At 38.6% G+C, this 17,010-nt stretch overlaps 1 protein-coding gene across 2 annotated transcripts in view; it reads left to right on the forward strand.

Annotated features, from left to right (window-relative positions):
* The window catches only part of TRABD2A (TraB domain containing 2A), a 77,694-nt gene that overhangs the window by 51,284 nt on the left and 9,400 nt on the right, over nucleotides 1-17,010 (forward strand). For both annotated transcript variants that reach the window (XM_026672864.2, XM_087957452.1), the window contains exons 3-4: nucleotides 1,265-1,411; nucleotides 9,577-9,751. In XM_026672864.2, the coding sequence (XP_026528649.1) occupies nucleotides 1,265-1,411; nucleotides 9,577-9,751 (322 nt within the window). The remainder of the gene's footprint in view (nucleotides 1-1,264; nucleotides 1,412-9,576; nucleotides 9,752-17,010) is intronic.

Here is a 17,010-nt window from a genome sequence, read left to right on the forward strand (position 1 = left end):
CTCTTCCAAATTTAACCAGTGAGCTTAATTTAATTGATGCTGAAACGACAACCAAAATTCACCTAATGTATTTTTTAAAAAACAATATTTTCTTAAGTTCAAAGAAGACATTTGAAACTAGTGGGAGGGAGTGGAATGTTGCTAAAAAATTTTTTTACCTTGAACTTTTTCTTGTTGCTCAAAGTTTTTTAAAAAATTACAGGCAGAAATGGACCAAAGGGAAGGGTTAAAGCACCATTTCCCTTCTTACCAATTATTGATACAGTAGACTGGTTCCATTTTTCTTAACCGAAGAAGTTAAGTAAAAACTGGAAATTTCCAGTGCGTTGAATAGTTTTAATAGCATTGCAGAGCAAAACAGACTTGAACAGAAAAAGATGTGAAGAGGACATAGAAGTGCATGGAGTACCTGCTGGCATCTATTTGAACCAAGTACCTCATTTATTGACTGAATACACAGGTAGTCTTCAACTTACAACAGTTCATTTAGTGTCCCTTCAATGTTGCAACGGCACTGAAAAAAGTGACTTATGACCATTTTTTACACTTACGACCATTGCAACATTCCCATGGTCACGTGATCAGAATTCAGATGCTTGGCAATTGACTCTTATTTATGACAGTTGCAGTGTTCTGGGGTCATGTCATCACCTTTTGTGGAACTTCTGACAAGCAAAGTCAATAGGGAAGCCAGATTTACTTAACAACCGTGTTACTAACTTAACAACTACAGTGATTCACTTCACATCCGTGATGAGAAAGGTTGTAAAATGGGACAAAATTCCCTTAATAAATGTTTCACTCAGCAACAGAAATTTTGGCCTCAGTTGTAGTCATAAGTTGAGGGTTACCCGTTTCCCCAAATCTAACAATTTCACTGATACTGTGGGAAGTCTCTCGTGTGAGCCATGGGAAGGTTGTGTTGGGTTAAAGGAGATGCCCACTGGTGCTGCGCGACTTCCAGAAATGTTCTTTGGTCAACTTATAGGCACAGCCTATAAGTTTATTTATTTTGGGACATCGATGATGACAATGTTCTTATACTAACCAATTATATGATTTATTTTCTTCTTTGTAGACGGTTGAGTGTTTAAAATATGGGTTTAGTGTGGAATGCACACACACAGACAGACACACAGAGAGAGAGAGAGATAAATGAGTACCAAATGTTTATTACTCCAGTTTAATACATATTATTTAATGAATGAGTTTAAGGACTGATTGGGAACTCTCCGTTTTCCTCCTTCCCATTCCCTGTGCCTAGGTGATCTTTGCTTTGAATCAGACCCTCTTGCAGCAGGAGAAACTCCGAGCAGGCAGTCTACGGATTCCTCACAGTACAGAGGACCTTATCAAGCATTACAACTGTGGAGACCTCAACAACGTCATCTTCAATCACGATACTTCCCAAGTGAGTTGTGTCTCCCCGTTCCCTTATGCTGCTCACAGTACTGCTAGTTAGCTTCTCCCGTGAGCTGTCCATATCCCCAAAGGGACTGAGCCTTTTAAACACAAGTTCCTTTTCACTTTTCAAAGTCAGCATGCTTCTTTGTTAACACTGCAATTGGCAATTGGGCTTCCAGAAATATATTCGTTGTTGGCGTCTGATGGGCTGTTTCTGATTTGCTAGATAAGAATTGAGAGTTTATTATATATTTTATGAATTAAAACATAGTCATAAAATATTATAATATTACAATATTATTGTAATAGAATACATACTTCAATTCAACTTAATTTTAAAAAGATACCACTTTTTTTTTCTTTTTAACAACCCTGTAATCCCTTTGCATTGGGGTGAATGGAGCTGAATATTTACTGGCCGGATGCCCTTCTTGATGCCTATGTGGAGTTCACAGCAGATATTTTCTCTTCGTGCCCAGAGAGGGAAATATTTGCGGCTAGCTAGGATTGAAATCACAGCTTCTTGATTGTGAGACAAGAGCTCCACCTCTAAGCCACTGCAACGCTTTTTAAAAAGATATAATAAATTAGGGGAAAAGTGGATTTGTCTCACTATAGTACTTGACCAAATTGGAGCCAGTCTGTTTTGCCATGTCTACACAATGGCTGTGATGACCCCGGAGCGTAACACAAACGTAACAAAATCCAAAACGTAAATAAATGTCCTTTAATGCCTCCAACTTGGCCCCACTGTTCAATAATTCTCAGTTGGAGATAAAACATACTCAAAAATAGTCTTCAAAAGAAGCAATATAGTCCGAACTTAATGAGCAGATAGAGGTGAAATACAAAACCCAAACAAACTACAATGATGAAATTTCCACAATAGACCAGGATAAGTAATTACCAAGTTCAAGGAAATAACAAGGCACAGTTTGTTGGAAGGACGCCAACCAAGATAACTTCAGCCCAAAATAAAACATGCTTTGTTTCTGGCAACGGTGTGTTGTAATCGTTTCTCTTATATACTAGTTTCCCCAACTGCAACCAATGAGGATCATGGCCGCTTCCTCTCTCCTAAGCCAAGTTGTTTCCTTCTCCGTTCTTCCCTGCGTATTCTAGGATGCAGAGGGGATGGGCCTGGTTCTTCCTCTGACTGCCCAACCGGCCTCTGCCCTTCCCCAGCCTCCTCCACATCCTCCAGAGCCACACCTACCACGGGCATGACAATGGCTTCCTGAGCTATGTAGCTTTTACATGAGCATAGTGAGATGTCCTACATTTGCCATTTTTCTAAGCACATTAACTTGACATGGATGACATAATCAAAGGCCTTCTATAAACCATGAACCACATGTTAACTTCCTTTTAGTGTTTATAACCACTGACATGTAGCTATTACAGGTAGTTCTCACTGAATGATTGGTTAGCGATTGTTCAAAATTACAGTGGTGCTACAAAAGTCACCTTATGACTTGTCTTTGCCCTTACGACTGTTACAGCATCCTCGCAGTCATGCCAAGATTCGGGCACTTTTGCAATTGGCAGGCATTCATGACTGTTGCAGCATTCTGTGGTCACATAATCACCATTTGCACATTTTACAGCTGGCTTTCGACAAGCATAGTCAGTGGAGAAGCCAGCAGCGAAGTTGCTGGTTGTGGTCACGTGACATCTTGTTTAGTGATGGAATTGTATTTGCAAAAATATACTCTATACTCTAGCTGAATACTTTTCATTATTCCAGATAAGACTGAGGACAGGAGGTCAATATGAGACTTTAAAAGAGTGAATGGTATACCACAAATGTAGGATGGAACTGCCATAGAAGAAATGTACTGCTATACCTAGATTTTGGGAGACTACCCTTCACATACCCATCTACTATCTTACAAAAAAAACCCCACTATATATTGAATACTAGGGGAGCCATGTTAATGAACAGTTGTTTACTTTTCTCTGGAACTCAGAGTATTCACCAAGCTGTCAAAACTGTAAGTAGCAGCCTGGAACAGTTAATCCCAAACACCAGCCTCTCAGAGCTTTGATTAATAAGATTTATTAAGAAGAAGCTTATAGTAGCAAGAATGCCCTGCAAGTAGTCTGTTTTCAAATGAGAGGCCTCTGTATAGCAAAATAAGATGAGAAGTCCCTGGTTGTTCTTCTGTGCTTTTCAGGAGGTGGTAGAGGAAATTTGCATCTGCTATTCTAAGTATTATATTTATACTCTTAGAACCAATTTTCATACAACTGTTGCTGTGATTTTAGTGGCGCATCTCTTAAATATGGAGTCCCATAACTGTGTGTGATCTGAAGGCAGAGGAATACGAGGTGAACATCCTGCCTCTGAAGCAATTTGTTTTTCAGGGAATATGGAAAAGAGCCACTTCTTATATTTGCAACATCTAGTATAGGAAAAGGTTTTTTCCTCCAATCCAGGAAACCGGCTATCCAAGAGGCAAGGAGCTAATCACTGACCAGTCGTGTGCTTGAAATGTTTGGGCATCACGACCCTAAGATTTGTGAGTTTTACACACATGGCTCTCTGAGTAATCTCATTTACTGCCTGCCCCTTAAAGGTGTGCAGTGCTGCTGGCTCTCTCCAACCATAAGGGAAAATCATGCAGCTTTTCCATCAGTGGCGTATTTCAGTAGTCTCCTGTTAACCCATGGTTATGCGTGTGCATGTATTACATTGTTTAAAACACAAACCACCAGATTGCTAGTCTCAACTGAAACCCACCTGACCTATTTCTCATCAAAGCTCACAAAGCATCGAGTTACATAGTGTTCTGGTTGAATGGGAAAGCTGGACCCAGAAGAATAAAGTCTAAACTTCAGAATATGTGCCCCTTTGGCAATGGATCTTCATGACATTTATGGATAACTCGGGGTGAGATGGTTCTAGTCAAAAGGACATAAGTTATGCCAATTGCCAGATGATTGGCAATCTTCTTTTCTCTGATCTTGAGAGTTATTTGTATTATCCCACTTGAAGAGAGTGGAGCTGATCCTGACAGCTCAAAACTGATGCAGAAAAAACTCTAGATCACTTTCATGTCTACACATAAAGGATCCTCCTATACTTCTCAAACCCAAAATACCAAGGGATATTTAATCATCCATCCCATAGTGATTACAGCCACAATATATGCATGGGGTGTCTATGGAGATTCTCAGTCATCCAGCCCAAAGGTGCTTTTCCAAAAGGCAACTGGACTTTCTTGGATGTTTTTTCCCCCCTTGAAGACGTTTCACTTCTCACCCAAGAAGCTTCTTTACTTCTGTTGAATGGTACGGAACAGAAGGATTTATATTTAGATGATTGCTAAGGAATATAAACCCTTCTGTTTCCCACCATTCAGCCAGTATTGAAGAAGCTTCTTGGATGATAACCAAAACATCTTCAAAGAAAAAACCCAAGAAAGTCCAGTTGCCTTTAGAATAGCACCTTTGGGGCAGATATGCATGGGGCTTCATTGGTGGGGCTTCAGTGCTGTTTAGACCATAATCCCGTACAGTAATTACCACAATGCAAATATATGAACAGGCATGGGGAGCTTTCTGCAGATAGAGCAGGACTAAAGTTTGTCTCCTCTCCTGTCCCACACATTTTGTCCCTCCAATTGAACAGTAGTGAATGAGAATTCTATTTTCTTTCAGCAAAATGCTTTGCTGAACAAAACGCTGGAATGAAAAAAGTGCTTTTTAATGGCAGCTGTTCCTTGATGCATCTCTCTTTATGAGTCTCAAAGGTCTTTTTTTTAAATACGATATTTGTATTTTAAAAAAGAGATAAAAACTAATGCAAATTACAAAAAACAAAACATTAAAAAGAGAAATATTGCAGACAAAAGAATAACATGGAAAAATATAAAAAAGTAAGACTATAACAAAGAAAAAGAAGTCTCTTGATGTTTTTGCAAGGAGTCACAGTCTATTGCACAAGGAGAGCAGCAAGTTTTATCACTTTAGCCAGGAAGACTCCCCTTGGGGATAATTGGGGGTGGGCGCTTGATTTCTTCTTTTGCCAAGCAGTAAAAGCATCACAAATTGAATATTTTAACTGCTGCTGAGTTTTGCTTTGGCAAGCCAATTTTTCAGTGGCAGTCTATTACTACCAATCTTGGGTTTTTATTATGGTTCCTAGCTATGTGGATCTGTGTGGCAAGATGTTCTCTTCTACTGTAAGAAAGGGGAATATTAGTGTAAAGATTCTTCTTCTTTTTTTTACAATGCTGAGTATTCCCTCCCTACTTCCTTCCCTTAAGTGTTCTCTTTGGTGGAAGTGCTGTTTCTTCCTTCCTATTTCTGTTTTTATTATTGGTGGTCATGCTTATTCTTAGCAGCGTTATCAAATATTGTGATCTCAAAGTGATGTATTTTGATCTCAAATAGATTACTCTGAGCTCACCAGAAATGCTCCAAGACCGTTCCAACCAGCCCCAAGGTGTTTGAAATAAGGTGCTTTTTTGATACTGTCTGGAATGTTTCCAGAACGGTCCTTGGGACTTCTGCAAGGTTAGAACAATCTCTTTTAAACAGAAGCAACAGTTTTGAGTTCAAAAAAAGGATGTTTCAAGCGCAAAACAATTCAAAAGAATCACTTATCCTGTAATTTGCAATGGGATGAAGAAATTTGATCTTGCTGCTTGAGTAAATCAGAGGAGTAACCCGCTGTAGGAACCTTCACAATAGGTCTAGTGTTCTCTTTACAGGTGAAAACTATTTATTAGTAGATCAATATCCAGCGTAATTTATCTAGGGCTGTCTTTGAAAATAGGATAGCTAAACTGATATGAAAGATTTCTCTAGGAGGTTAATGTGAGCAGCATTATCTGTTCTGAACTTTGTACTTGTGCCCTTCCAAACTGGTTCTGACTACTTTTGTGAGCATTTGAATGAGCATGAAAGTAATTTTACTCCAAATGCCATTTTTAAAGAAATGATATTGTTTGCCCAAATATCATAGCCTCCATTATTCTTCTGGTTATGATCTTTTATATGAATCTTCTGTCCCTTTCTTTGATATCATAAAAATGTGATTCTCCCAAGCTTCTGTGAATACAATTTGTTAACTGTGGCTTATTCAAAATCTATTATACTATTTAGAATTGAATGTAAGTTAAACTAAATGGTTTTGAAAATCAAAACTACAAGTTAAGAAGTTAGGGGTGCTGCCAGATGCTGTTTCACAATTTATTTTTATCCACCTGTGTTATTTTTATAACTAACTCAAGGCAGTGAACATACTTAATGCTCCATCCTCCTCCTATTTAAAACCCTATTTTCCCCATCATAACCACCCTGTGAGGTGAAATTGGGCTGAGCCTGAGACACAGTGATGGCCCTAAGACACCCAGATGGTTTTCATACCTAAGGTGGGACTAGAACTCACAGTCTCCACGTTTCTAGCCTGGTGCCTTAAATACTATACCTCTTTATATCTTTATATTTTGATGCTTGTCAACATCAAGGGATTTTTCAAACTAATGACATTAAAGGCACCAACCAAGGCTTTGATCTGAAAACCACTGCCTCACTAAGGTTTAAAAGGAAGAGTTTCAAGAAAACGTAATTTGTCAGCTAAGGAAATAGTTTTCCATGTCAGACTAGAGTGCATAACTTAGTACTTTGTGCTTCTACCTCTGTAGGCTGCTTAGTTACTTCTTTCTGCAAGAATAGAAAGGAAAGATGCAAATGCTAGCTAACCATATATAGCTCCTAGATAATCCATGCACCATTGGGTCTTTGTTGCAGATATATTTCCTTACCTAATCAGAGAAACAGAATGCCATGGGCAGGCAAAAAAAAATCAAGGGGAATGGGATTGACTACTGACTTCCTGTTGGCTTCCTCCATTGAGTTGTTGGACATCCTCCCTTTCCTTCCCAGCAGGCAGATACATGGTGGCTGCTGCATGGGGGAGGAGGGAGCGAGGGATTACACGTATGGCTGGAATCTGTCAGGGAACATTGAAAATGAGAATTATGTGCCCTCAGTGGCACAGCAGCAGTGCTGAAGCAGCAGGAGCCTGGTACCACTGAAGCAGCTGCCATTTTCCCAAATTTTATTTTGTCATTAGTAAAAAGGCCCAGCATTCTGTTAGTTACCACATTTGAGGTTCCTGGGTTGAAAACATTTTGTCCTGCAATACACAGTTTTGCCCAGTTAAAGGTTACAGATACAGGTGTATAGATATCTAACTCATTGTGATTTGATGTCCATGGCATGCGTACACACACACACAGAGACACACACTTTTTACTTTTTTAAAAAAATGACCTTGCTGTCCCTGAACTGAGCGTTTATTGGCTCTTTCTCTCCCTCCCTCCCTCTCATACACACTGGTAATTCACTTTTGTCCTTATGATATATTGTTTTTAAAGCCATGTATAAGGATACAGGATGTAAGATCTCAGGATGTTTACTAACTGGAGTGGTATATAAGCACTTCTTAAGAAATAAATGGATAAATATATATCTGTCAAGAGCCTTTCTTCAAATAAGCAGCACAGTTCAAAAGAAATTACAAAAGCAGTCCTTAGACACTTGACTAATTCATAAGGGACAATTTGTAGCCTCTTTTGGGGCTTATTTACAAATTTCTACTGAAATACAATTCGGAAACTGAACAAGTTAAGGACTTTATGATCCAATGGATGCATAATTTAAACAGGACAATTAATATGCAATAATGGGACTGTTAATGAAAGATAAATATTACAATTATTTTTGTTAATATTACACTTTGAGAAAACAGGTATAAGATATTTTATTGCTAGTGTATTACTCCAGTGCAAATTGTCAAAATATGTAATTCATATTCAAAAACCTGCTGGAAATATGTTACAACAGTTCAAAGTTTACACAGCACTGAAAAAAGTGACTTATGACCATTTTTCACAACTGTGACTGTTTCAACATACCCATGGTCACATGATTTACATTTGGCCACTTCATATTTATGACTGTTGCAGTGTCCCAGGGTCATGTGATCATCTTTTGCAATCTTTGGACAAGCAAGTTAATCAATGGATTCACTTAACAACCGTGTTACTAATTTAACAACTGAAAATTCACTTAACAAATGTCAGCAAGAAAAGTCATAAAATGGAGCAAAACTCAGTTAACAAATTTCTCACTTAGCAACCTAAATTCTGGGCTCAATTGCGATCATAAGTCAAGGACTACTTGTAATCAGGCTGCAAATGTACTTTCCTGTTTGGTAGCAATATTGCAAAAGCTTAGCAATTCTGGAAATGGTTTCTTACAGAATGAAACAAATCTTAAAAGCTGAATCTTCTTTCCTGCCAGCAAGTTTTTCTGCTAAACTTCATATCCTTTCAAAGTATACGAAACTGATTTATGATAACAGTTCTAAGAATGCTTTAAGAAAACTTAACTGGGTATTAAATACAAATCCTTCTTTATAAGAATGGGAAGATCAAATTATGGGAGTATGCATTCAGTGTCAAAAATAACTTCATATTGCAAAACAAGGTGGAATTTAAAAAGAGAAGAAATACTTTATTTGGAAAAGGAATATAAAAGGATATAGAGCAAAGGCTGATATACAAGAACATCAATGAAAAAAATGCATTAAAAATATAAATATCACTGTGACTTTTTTTTAAATAGGGCTGGAAATAATGGATGCATTTACTTTACCAGATAAATCTAATGAAATATCTATTTTCCCTGTTTCTCTTTCCCCATACTCAAGTCATTTAGAAAAATGGTACATTGGGCTTCTATTGTATTTTTAATGACAAAGAACTATCAGAATACAAATAGACCCTTCCATGAAATAGCACCAATGTCATATTAAGCACATGCCTTTGCTATATTTTCTTTTATTACAAAAAGCAAAGTATGACCGCAAAAGAGAAAGCTCAACCCTGGAGAAATGCAGTGGTTCTAATGAGTAAAAGTGAGGCTTGAGAGGAGCTAAGGACTATCAATATTTTTCTGCTGGTTACAAGACTGCTAGAAATATTAAGAATGAGCTAACTCTGGTGTTATATAGATTCCCATGTTCCATCTCTTCTTTGCATTTCCTCTGCATAAAACCTCAAGTTTCCCAACTCTCTGGAGCAAATCTGTGGGACATGCTGGGAAGGGACGGAGATTTGTTTTCCTATGTTGTGTAATCATCTTGCTTTCCCATAGGTCCCAAATTTCATCAATGCATCCCTGCAACCTCATGAGCGCATCATGGCTCAGGAGATTGACAGCTACTTCCGCCATGAGCTTATCTACAAACGGAATGAGCGGATGGGCAAGCGAGTAAAAGATTTACTGGAAGAATATCCAGATAAAAGCTTCTTCTTTGCATTTGGAGCTGGTAGGTACATTTTAGAAGTTTTTAAAAAGATAACATGGATGAATTGATCCTTTGTGCTAGTAATGTGGAAACATCCAGTTCACAAGAGAACACATTGAATCATTGCACCTTCAATGCCCAAAATGGCAATTCTTCATAGCCATTGAAAGATGTGTTGTACTCTCATTAAATGTCTTCAATACCTCATTATAAAATCCGCTATCGATGAATTTTTCTTTTCTTTTATGTGGTTGTATTGATTTTAATATTTATTTTTCATGTTTTTATTGCTTAAACTGTCAAGACTGGCTTTATGAGATGGGTAGCCATATCAATCCAATAAATACATAAACAAATTTAAATGCAGTTGCAAAAACCAACAGGCATGGTTAAATTCAAAGTGATAGCATAGGTTCAATATTTATATTCTGTAAACTCTGTCTTTTCTCAAGGTGAAAATTGTCTCTTAGGGAAGTAAGGATTGAGGCTCCAACCTAAATGTACAGAATTGTAATTGGGCTTATTATAACACTAGTTCAATACCCGTGCTTCGCTACGAAACTATGTGGTCAGGCTTAGTTTTTGGGTAGGAAAATAAGGGGGGAGGAATCTGCCTTGGCCTACCAGCATCCATCAGTATTGATCTGGCTAGCATCCTGTCAGTGTATGAGAGAGTTGAGGGGTGTTTGGAAACTGAAACAGTATTTGCTATGTGAGCAAGAAGGAGACAGCAAGGAGCCTGGGTGTGGCTTAGCTCAACTGTTCTGTACTAAAGCTGCTTGCTGCTCTGAAACTAAAACTGAAACTGAAACTCCTCCCCTCTGCTTGTGTTTTGCATTTGAAACAGATTTGTTTTCAGGTGGGGAGGGGGAGTAGAACTCCTTAGCATCAGAGCGTGTTAATAATAATATAAGAAATACTAATGCTCTGATGGTCATTTCGAAAAATCCTTTCTTAGTGAGCACCTAGAAGCCAAGAGGAACATATATGCCAAATTTCAAGTTGGTAGGCTTTATGCTTCTGGAGATTTTGTGATGACGCGTGAGTGGTATTTCCCTTTTATATATATAGACAGAATCGGCTTAAACTGGTGTTCTCCTAATAAAATAACCTCACCTGCTGGGCTGTACCTACCTCCCAAGTGTGAATCTGGTCTAAGAACATTTTGGAAGATGTAAGCCAGGGGTGTCAAACTCACGTCATCACAGAGGCATCACGTGATGTGTTGGGACATTTTTTCCCCTTAGCTAAACCAGGCCTGAGTGTGGCCAGCTCGTGACGCATCCAGCCTGCAGGCCTGTAGTTTGACAGCCCTGATGTAAGCCAAGTCACTAGATATATATTTGACAACTTAGATATTAAAAAATCAATAGTGCTTCTTTTTTTTTAAAGCAGGGGTCCTCAACCCCAGTTCGTCAAACCGGCACTGGTCTGCAGCCTGTTGGGAACTGAGCTGCATAAGTGTGCATTCATGGGGGATCTAGGTAGCATGAGAAATCACAGCCCCTCCGGTCCATGGACATTTTTTTTTACACAGAACTGGTCCCTGGTGCCCAAAAGATTGGGGGCCACTGCATTAAGGCATGTATTTATGCCCCAAAATGCCTGTCATTTTTAAATAGGATTTCATTGTTTAAATTGAATAGTGCATAATGTCAGACTGTACTACCTGGAGGTGCTACTGGAATGCTTCACACAAGGGGGAGAGAGCAATTGTATTTCAGTGCTTATTTTGTGAGATAATCAAATGATCTCAGATATTATCTGTTCTGGCATGCATAAATATTACACTGGCAGAGAGACAGTATGTACTCAATCATCTGCATAATGTGCTTTTCCCTCAAGGAAAAACTGATCAGGCGCACATTATCCAGTCAGGTTTTGTATACTCCTGGGGGTTGGCATTGTGTAAATTAACATCTGTCACTTCTCCCTGAATTTCTGCTGGCATGTAGTGTGGAGTGTTAATATTGGCTAATCCTTTTGATCATTGGTGTTAGTGAAAGAATTCTAAACGTCAGCCATTTTTAAACTTCGAGCACTCCTGGCGGCAAATCTATAATTAAATATTTATTTAAATATATTATTGAAGCCATGTACTGATTTAAATGTGCAGGTCTTGTAGATGAATGGCAATAATTTTCCAATAAAGATATTCTTATTAGGCCTTAGAATGTTTTCAAATATTCATGTTTGAGGCGGACTTCATCTCCCCTCCCACCAAAGTTTCTGTGTTGCCATTTCAGTGATTCCAAAGAGATTTGCAAGAGGTAGTACCTCTTGAAAAGTAGCACTTTTTAAATGAAAGTACTTTTATTAGGAATCATAAAGTCATGTCATTTACTCCGTGTGGTTATTTGTTAACCGTGATATATTTTAATGATATATTTCACTATTTAATACTATTGGTTTACTAAACAATATATTTATTAATATATTTTCTAACCAAGTTGAAGCCATAGCTGAAAATGTGAACTTACTTTCCTTAAAATATAATGCAACAAGGGGCTGTTTGCTTGTTTGGTTTTTCAACTATGGTGAAGATAGTACAAATATGCAGTGGTTTAATGAAATGCAAAAAGTTTTATAAATGTTTGCAAACAATTTAAATAGAATGTATCTTAAGGCCACCTTTGGCTTCTGGAGCAGTGATGGGATAGCCAACCAATGTTGTTGTATCAGTAAAATGAACAGCATAGAAATTTAATAAATAAATTTAATAAATAGATCTAGGTTAAAATACAGCTAGTCCTTGACTTACAACATTTAGCAACTGTTCAAAGTTATAACTTGACTGAAAAAAGTGACTTATGTAAACTTTTTGTAGGTTTTTCATACTTACAACCATGGCAGCATCCCCATGGTCACGTGATCAAAATTTGAATGCTGGCAATTGGTTCATATTTATGACGGTTGCAATGTCCTGGGGTCACGTGATCACTTTTTGCAACCTTCTGACAAGCAAAGTCAATGGGGAAGGCAGATTGACTTAACAACCGCGTTAAATTTACAACTGCACTTAACCATTGTGGCAAGAAAGGTTGTAAAATGGGGCACAACTCACTTAACCACTGTGTCCTTTAGCAACAGAAATTTTGGACTCTATTGTGGCTGTAAGTCAAAATCTACCTGTAATGGGTTACAGTATACAGCTTGTGAAGACAGTCCCTCTGTAAAGATAGATAGAGATAGAAGCAGAAGGACAGATACACAATACACCATACACAATGTTAGGCTATACTAGATCTCCCTGTACCTGTATTTCCCTGAGTTGCTTTAATTGATTTCTCTGCCCCAGATAAGGTCACAATTGGCAAAAGTCCTCAGACTTCCATCTGCTGTTCAAGCTGTAAGTCCAGAAGGGTGACCAAATCTCAAATCTGCTATTTCTGGAAAATACTTGTCCAGATTTTAATAGAACATTCTGATCAACAATCCTAATTCCTGGGTTCAACTTCAGTCTCTTTTGCCCCATCAAAACCCTTAAGAACTTTGTGCACTAGGACAGCAGCCCCCAATCTTTTGAGCATCAGGGACTGGTTCTGTGGAGAAAGGTTTTTCCATGGACCAGAGAGACCTTTGTGTGCTGCCTGCGTTCCATCGATGAGGCCTCACTTGTTTGCATGGTCCGGTTGCTGGCATGCCATGGGCCGGTGCCAGACCATGGACTGTGGGCTGGCAGCATCTCTCCTACAGCCCAGGCTAGTGATATAAAGTGGCTTTATTTGGATATTGAAGGACAAGGGAGTGATAGCCAACCTCTGTGGCGTCCCATATATCTGAGGCCAGTGGGCAGATCTCTCGTCCCATTCCTACACTGAGTGAAAATACCCAGTGAGGAAGAAGAGGAGCCTCTGCAAAATAGTATCCTTGGTCTTCAATCCCCATAAAGTTGGGGTCCAGTGGTCCAGTAAGATACCACAGGTGATGATACCAAAGGTCATGAAAATGTCAGAAGGGGCACACTACCTTCATCTAAGTTCCAAACAGGCCATTTAAGAAAGCAATCAATGTTACCTTTGTCCCATTCCCAGGTTGGAACCCTGACTGAAAAGGCTCCAAATAATTTGCTTCTTTTAGGGAGCCACGATGTTGGCCTAACACCTTTACCTTAATCTCTACGCACTGTGAAAATGGGTCACATGCTGACACCTTCCCAAGTGAAGCTTATCCATATTGTGGGGATCTGGCTTATTCAAGAGTGATGGGTGCTTCCTATTTAAACCTTGAAACTGGAAGTAAACATCAGAGAAAGGATCTTACTACTAAACCACAATCTGTGCTATAGGTGAAAACACTCTGGGATGTAAAGTTCTGTTCCTCTTTCACAGGACGCAAAACATTTAAAAGAATATAAATCTGGGTCTGTTGTCAAGCTTGAAAGAATAAATCCACCTTGGGTAGGGGGCAAAAAAAGAATCCTTCATTAGAACAGTGGGTACCTCTCTTTATTTAAGACTAGATGAAAAGACTATAGCTTATTTCCCCACTTGGCTAGAATTGATACTTACAAGGAGATCTCAGTTTCTCCCGTTCTTGAGTTTGAACACAGAACAATGACTGCCAAAGTAAATTGACCTCCCGAATGCCTGTGTTCATGTAGTGTAGGATAGGGATAATGGAGAGCTGAGTGCAAAAAGAGGAGGGGCTTCTGCTGGCACAAGGATGGGTGTGTGTGTGTGCTTTCTCTTTGGAGTCACTCAAGTGTGTCAGGCCAAAAGAGGAAACAGATGAAAAGGGGTTCTGCTCCCTATCATGCTTCTGTGGACAGCCTCCCGCAGGAGTGAAACTGCTTGATCTTACGCTTCTGGGGTGAATTCTAACCGTGTGCATTCGTAGCTGCTTTAAAAGAAATATTGAAAGTGGTAGGCGAATCTCTTAAATTAAAGCAGTTCTCTTAATTGCTGGAAAGTCTAGGATGTGCCTGTGTTTGGACAACAGCCTCCAAGTACATTTCTGCCAAGGATTTCTAGTACAAAAGCAAGCAATTTGCAATGCAAAGATAAGATCCTTGCTGCCAATTTAATTTCAGGACAGGGAGGAGACAGATTATCACAGGTGAGCTTAATGCACTCAAAGAGTACGGTTTGCTGAACACTGGTATGCTGTTGAAATAATGGAAAGTTCATTCTGTACACTTTTGGACATGCCTAAGTTAATAAGTCAAACCTTCATTTGTGTGTGTGTGTGTGTGTGTGTGTGTGTGTGTGTGTGTGTGTGTGTATCTGCTCGTTTCCCGTTCCACACATGTTTTGACAACTGTTCTTCTTTTTAGCCTTGATTTCTGGTTAATGATTGTTCAGTAGTGCTAGAAAAAAATTGATAATGATCGAGAATATTGATGATAATTTTCAATATTAAAGCAACAATATACAGTAAAAGCTCAGAACTGAATATCATGCTCACAATAGAGTCTAATTAACACTAAATGATGTGCAATAAATTATGCACCCTAAAATTACATTAGCCTCCTTTGCAGCATATTACATGGTCATTCTTAGTCAGCTACAATTCCAACGATTTTTTCACATTATTTTTTTTAACTGATAAAGATGATTTTGAGTTGTATTTGTCGCTTATGGTATTAGTTCTCCCAGTTTGTGTCTTCTGCAGATTTGTAAATTCTTTCATCCACTTGTCATCCAAGCCATTAATAAAAATGCTAAAAAGCATAGAGTCTAGGGCTAAACACGGTGCTACTCCACTTGCTATCTCCCTGAGGATAAAGAATTTTCCTTAATCTGATTTTTCAATTCAGCAATATATCCACATAAATGCCATGCCATGCAGCCCATGGGAAAGTAGTTTGACATTTCAGCATGACTTGTTGAAATGACAAAACATACGTATATCTATAGCAGCTTCATAAGATGCTGCCAGAAGCTACCTAATTAAAAAAAATGAGTGGTTAGTCTAATAAGACTTGTTCCTGGTAAATCCATGTGGAGTTGTGCTTATCACCTCATTGTTCTCAAGCTTCTCAAGGAATGAGTCACTCTGTGACTTGCTCTAGAATTTTTTTCCAGGTATTGATGTCAGATTGACCAAATTCATGGATTCTCCTTTTCTTTTTTGAAAACAGGATTTTCGGATACATAAAAGAAATGCATATCAGGTTCAGTTAGACAGTCAAGAAGTTGCTTCACATAGAGTGTGATTCAAGTGACTCAGGAAGTGTTCATTGGTTCAAAGTAAGAAGATATTCCCTGAGGGTGTATCTTAAAATCCTTCTCAAGCTTCAGTTGTGCTCTTTTAAGATGCTCTTTCCAATTACTTTCTTTGAACTGAAATCTTGTTGAAGAAGACAAAGCCAATTACAGGTAGTTCTCCTCTTACAACAGTTCGTTTAGCAAACATTCAACGTTACAACGGCAGTGAAAAAAGTAACTTACGACTGTTTTTTCACACTTATGACCATTGTAGCATCCCCATGGTCACGTGATTTACCTTCAGATGCTGGACAGCTGACTCACCTTTATGATGACCACAGTGTCCCAGGGTCATGTGATCCTATTTTCTGACCATCTGACAAGCAAAGTCAATGGGGAAACCAGATTCACTTAACAACCAGATTACTAATTTAATAACTGCAGTGATTCACTTAACAAGTGGAGAGAAAAGTCTTAAAATGGAGCAAAACTCACTTAACAAATTCCTCACTTAACAACATAAATGTTGGGCTCAGCTGTGGTCATACGTTGAGGACTATTTGTAGGAATTAAGTAATGGTTGTGAGTGCAGTCTGTTAATCAGACTGATAATCTAATAGAGAAGTTCTCCACTCTTTGTCATGTAGAGTGAGATTACCTTAGCACTTCCCTCAGCTGGGTATAAAACAAGGTCTTGTATTTTGAGTAACTTGAGGTAGACAGTCTGTAGAAAGACTAAGCAAAGCCTCTGATTAACATGCTGGAATCTCCAAGAGACAACCAGGAAATTGAAATAGAGGATCCTTTGCTTTAGTAAAACTTTTATTTCTGCAGAAATAGGTGAATTTGGGCTGTTTCAACACCTCTCACGTTCAAGCTTTCCGCATTTTGGCCAAATGCTTTTTTGCTAGTTCTTCTGCAACCTCTTTTATTCTGGCACTCCAAAATCGAGATAACTCAGATTGCAGTCCCAAAAACCAACATTCTCCCATTGATATTTTGAAAGCCAGTCGTTCATCTGCAGTATTCTTTCCCTTTCCCAGTCCTCTTCCATATGGGGTAACCATCTGATCTTCCTTTAATTCTAGTTTTATTTCAAATTCTTACAAATCCATGATGATGTGGTTGTAG

This window comes from Notechis scutatus, chromosome 2 (genome assembly GCF_049901735.1).
Source record: "Notechis scutatus isolate UNSWTSFEM ecotype Mainland chromosome 2, rNotScu1.2, whole genome shotgun sequence".
Taxonomy (NCBI): domain Eukaryota; kingdom Metazoa; phylum Chordata; class Lepidosauria; order Squamata; family Elapidae; genus Notechis; species Notechis scutatus.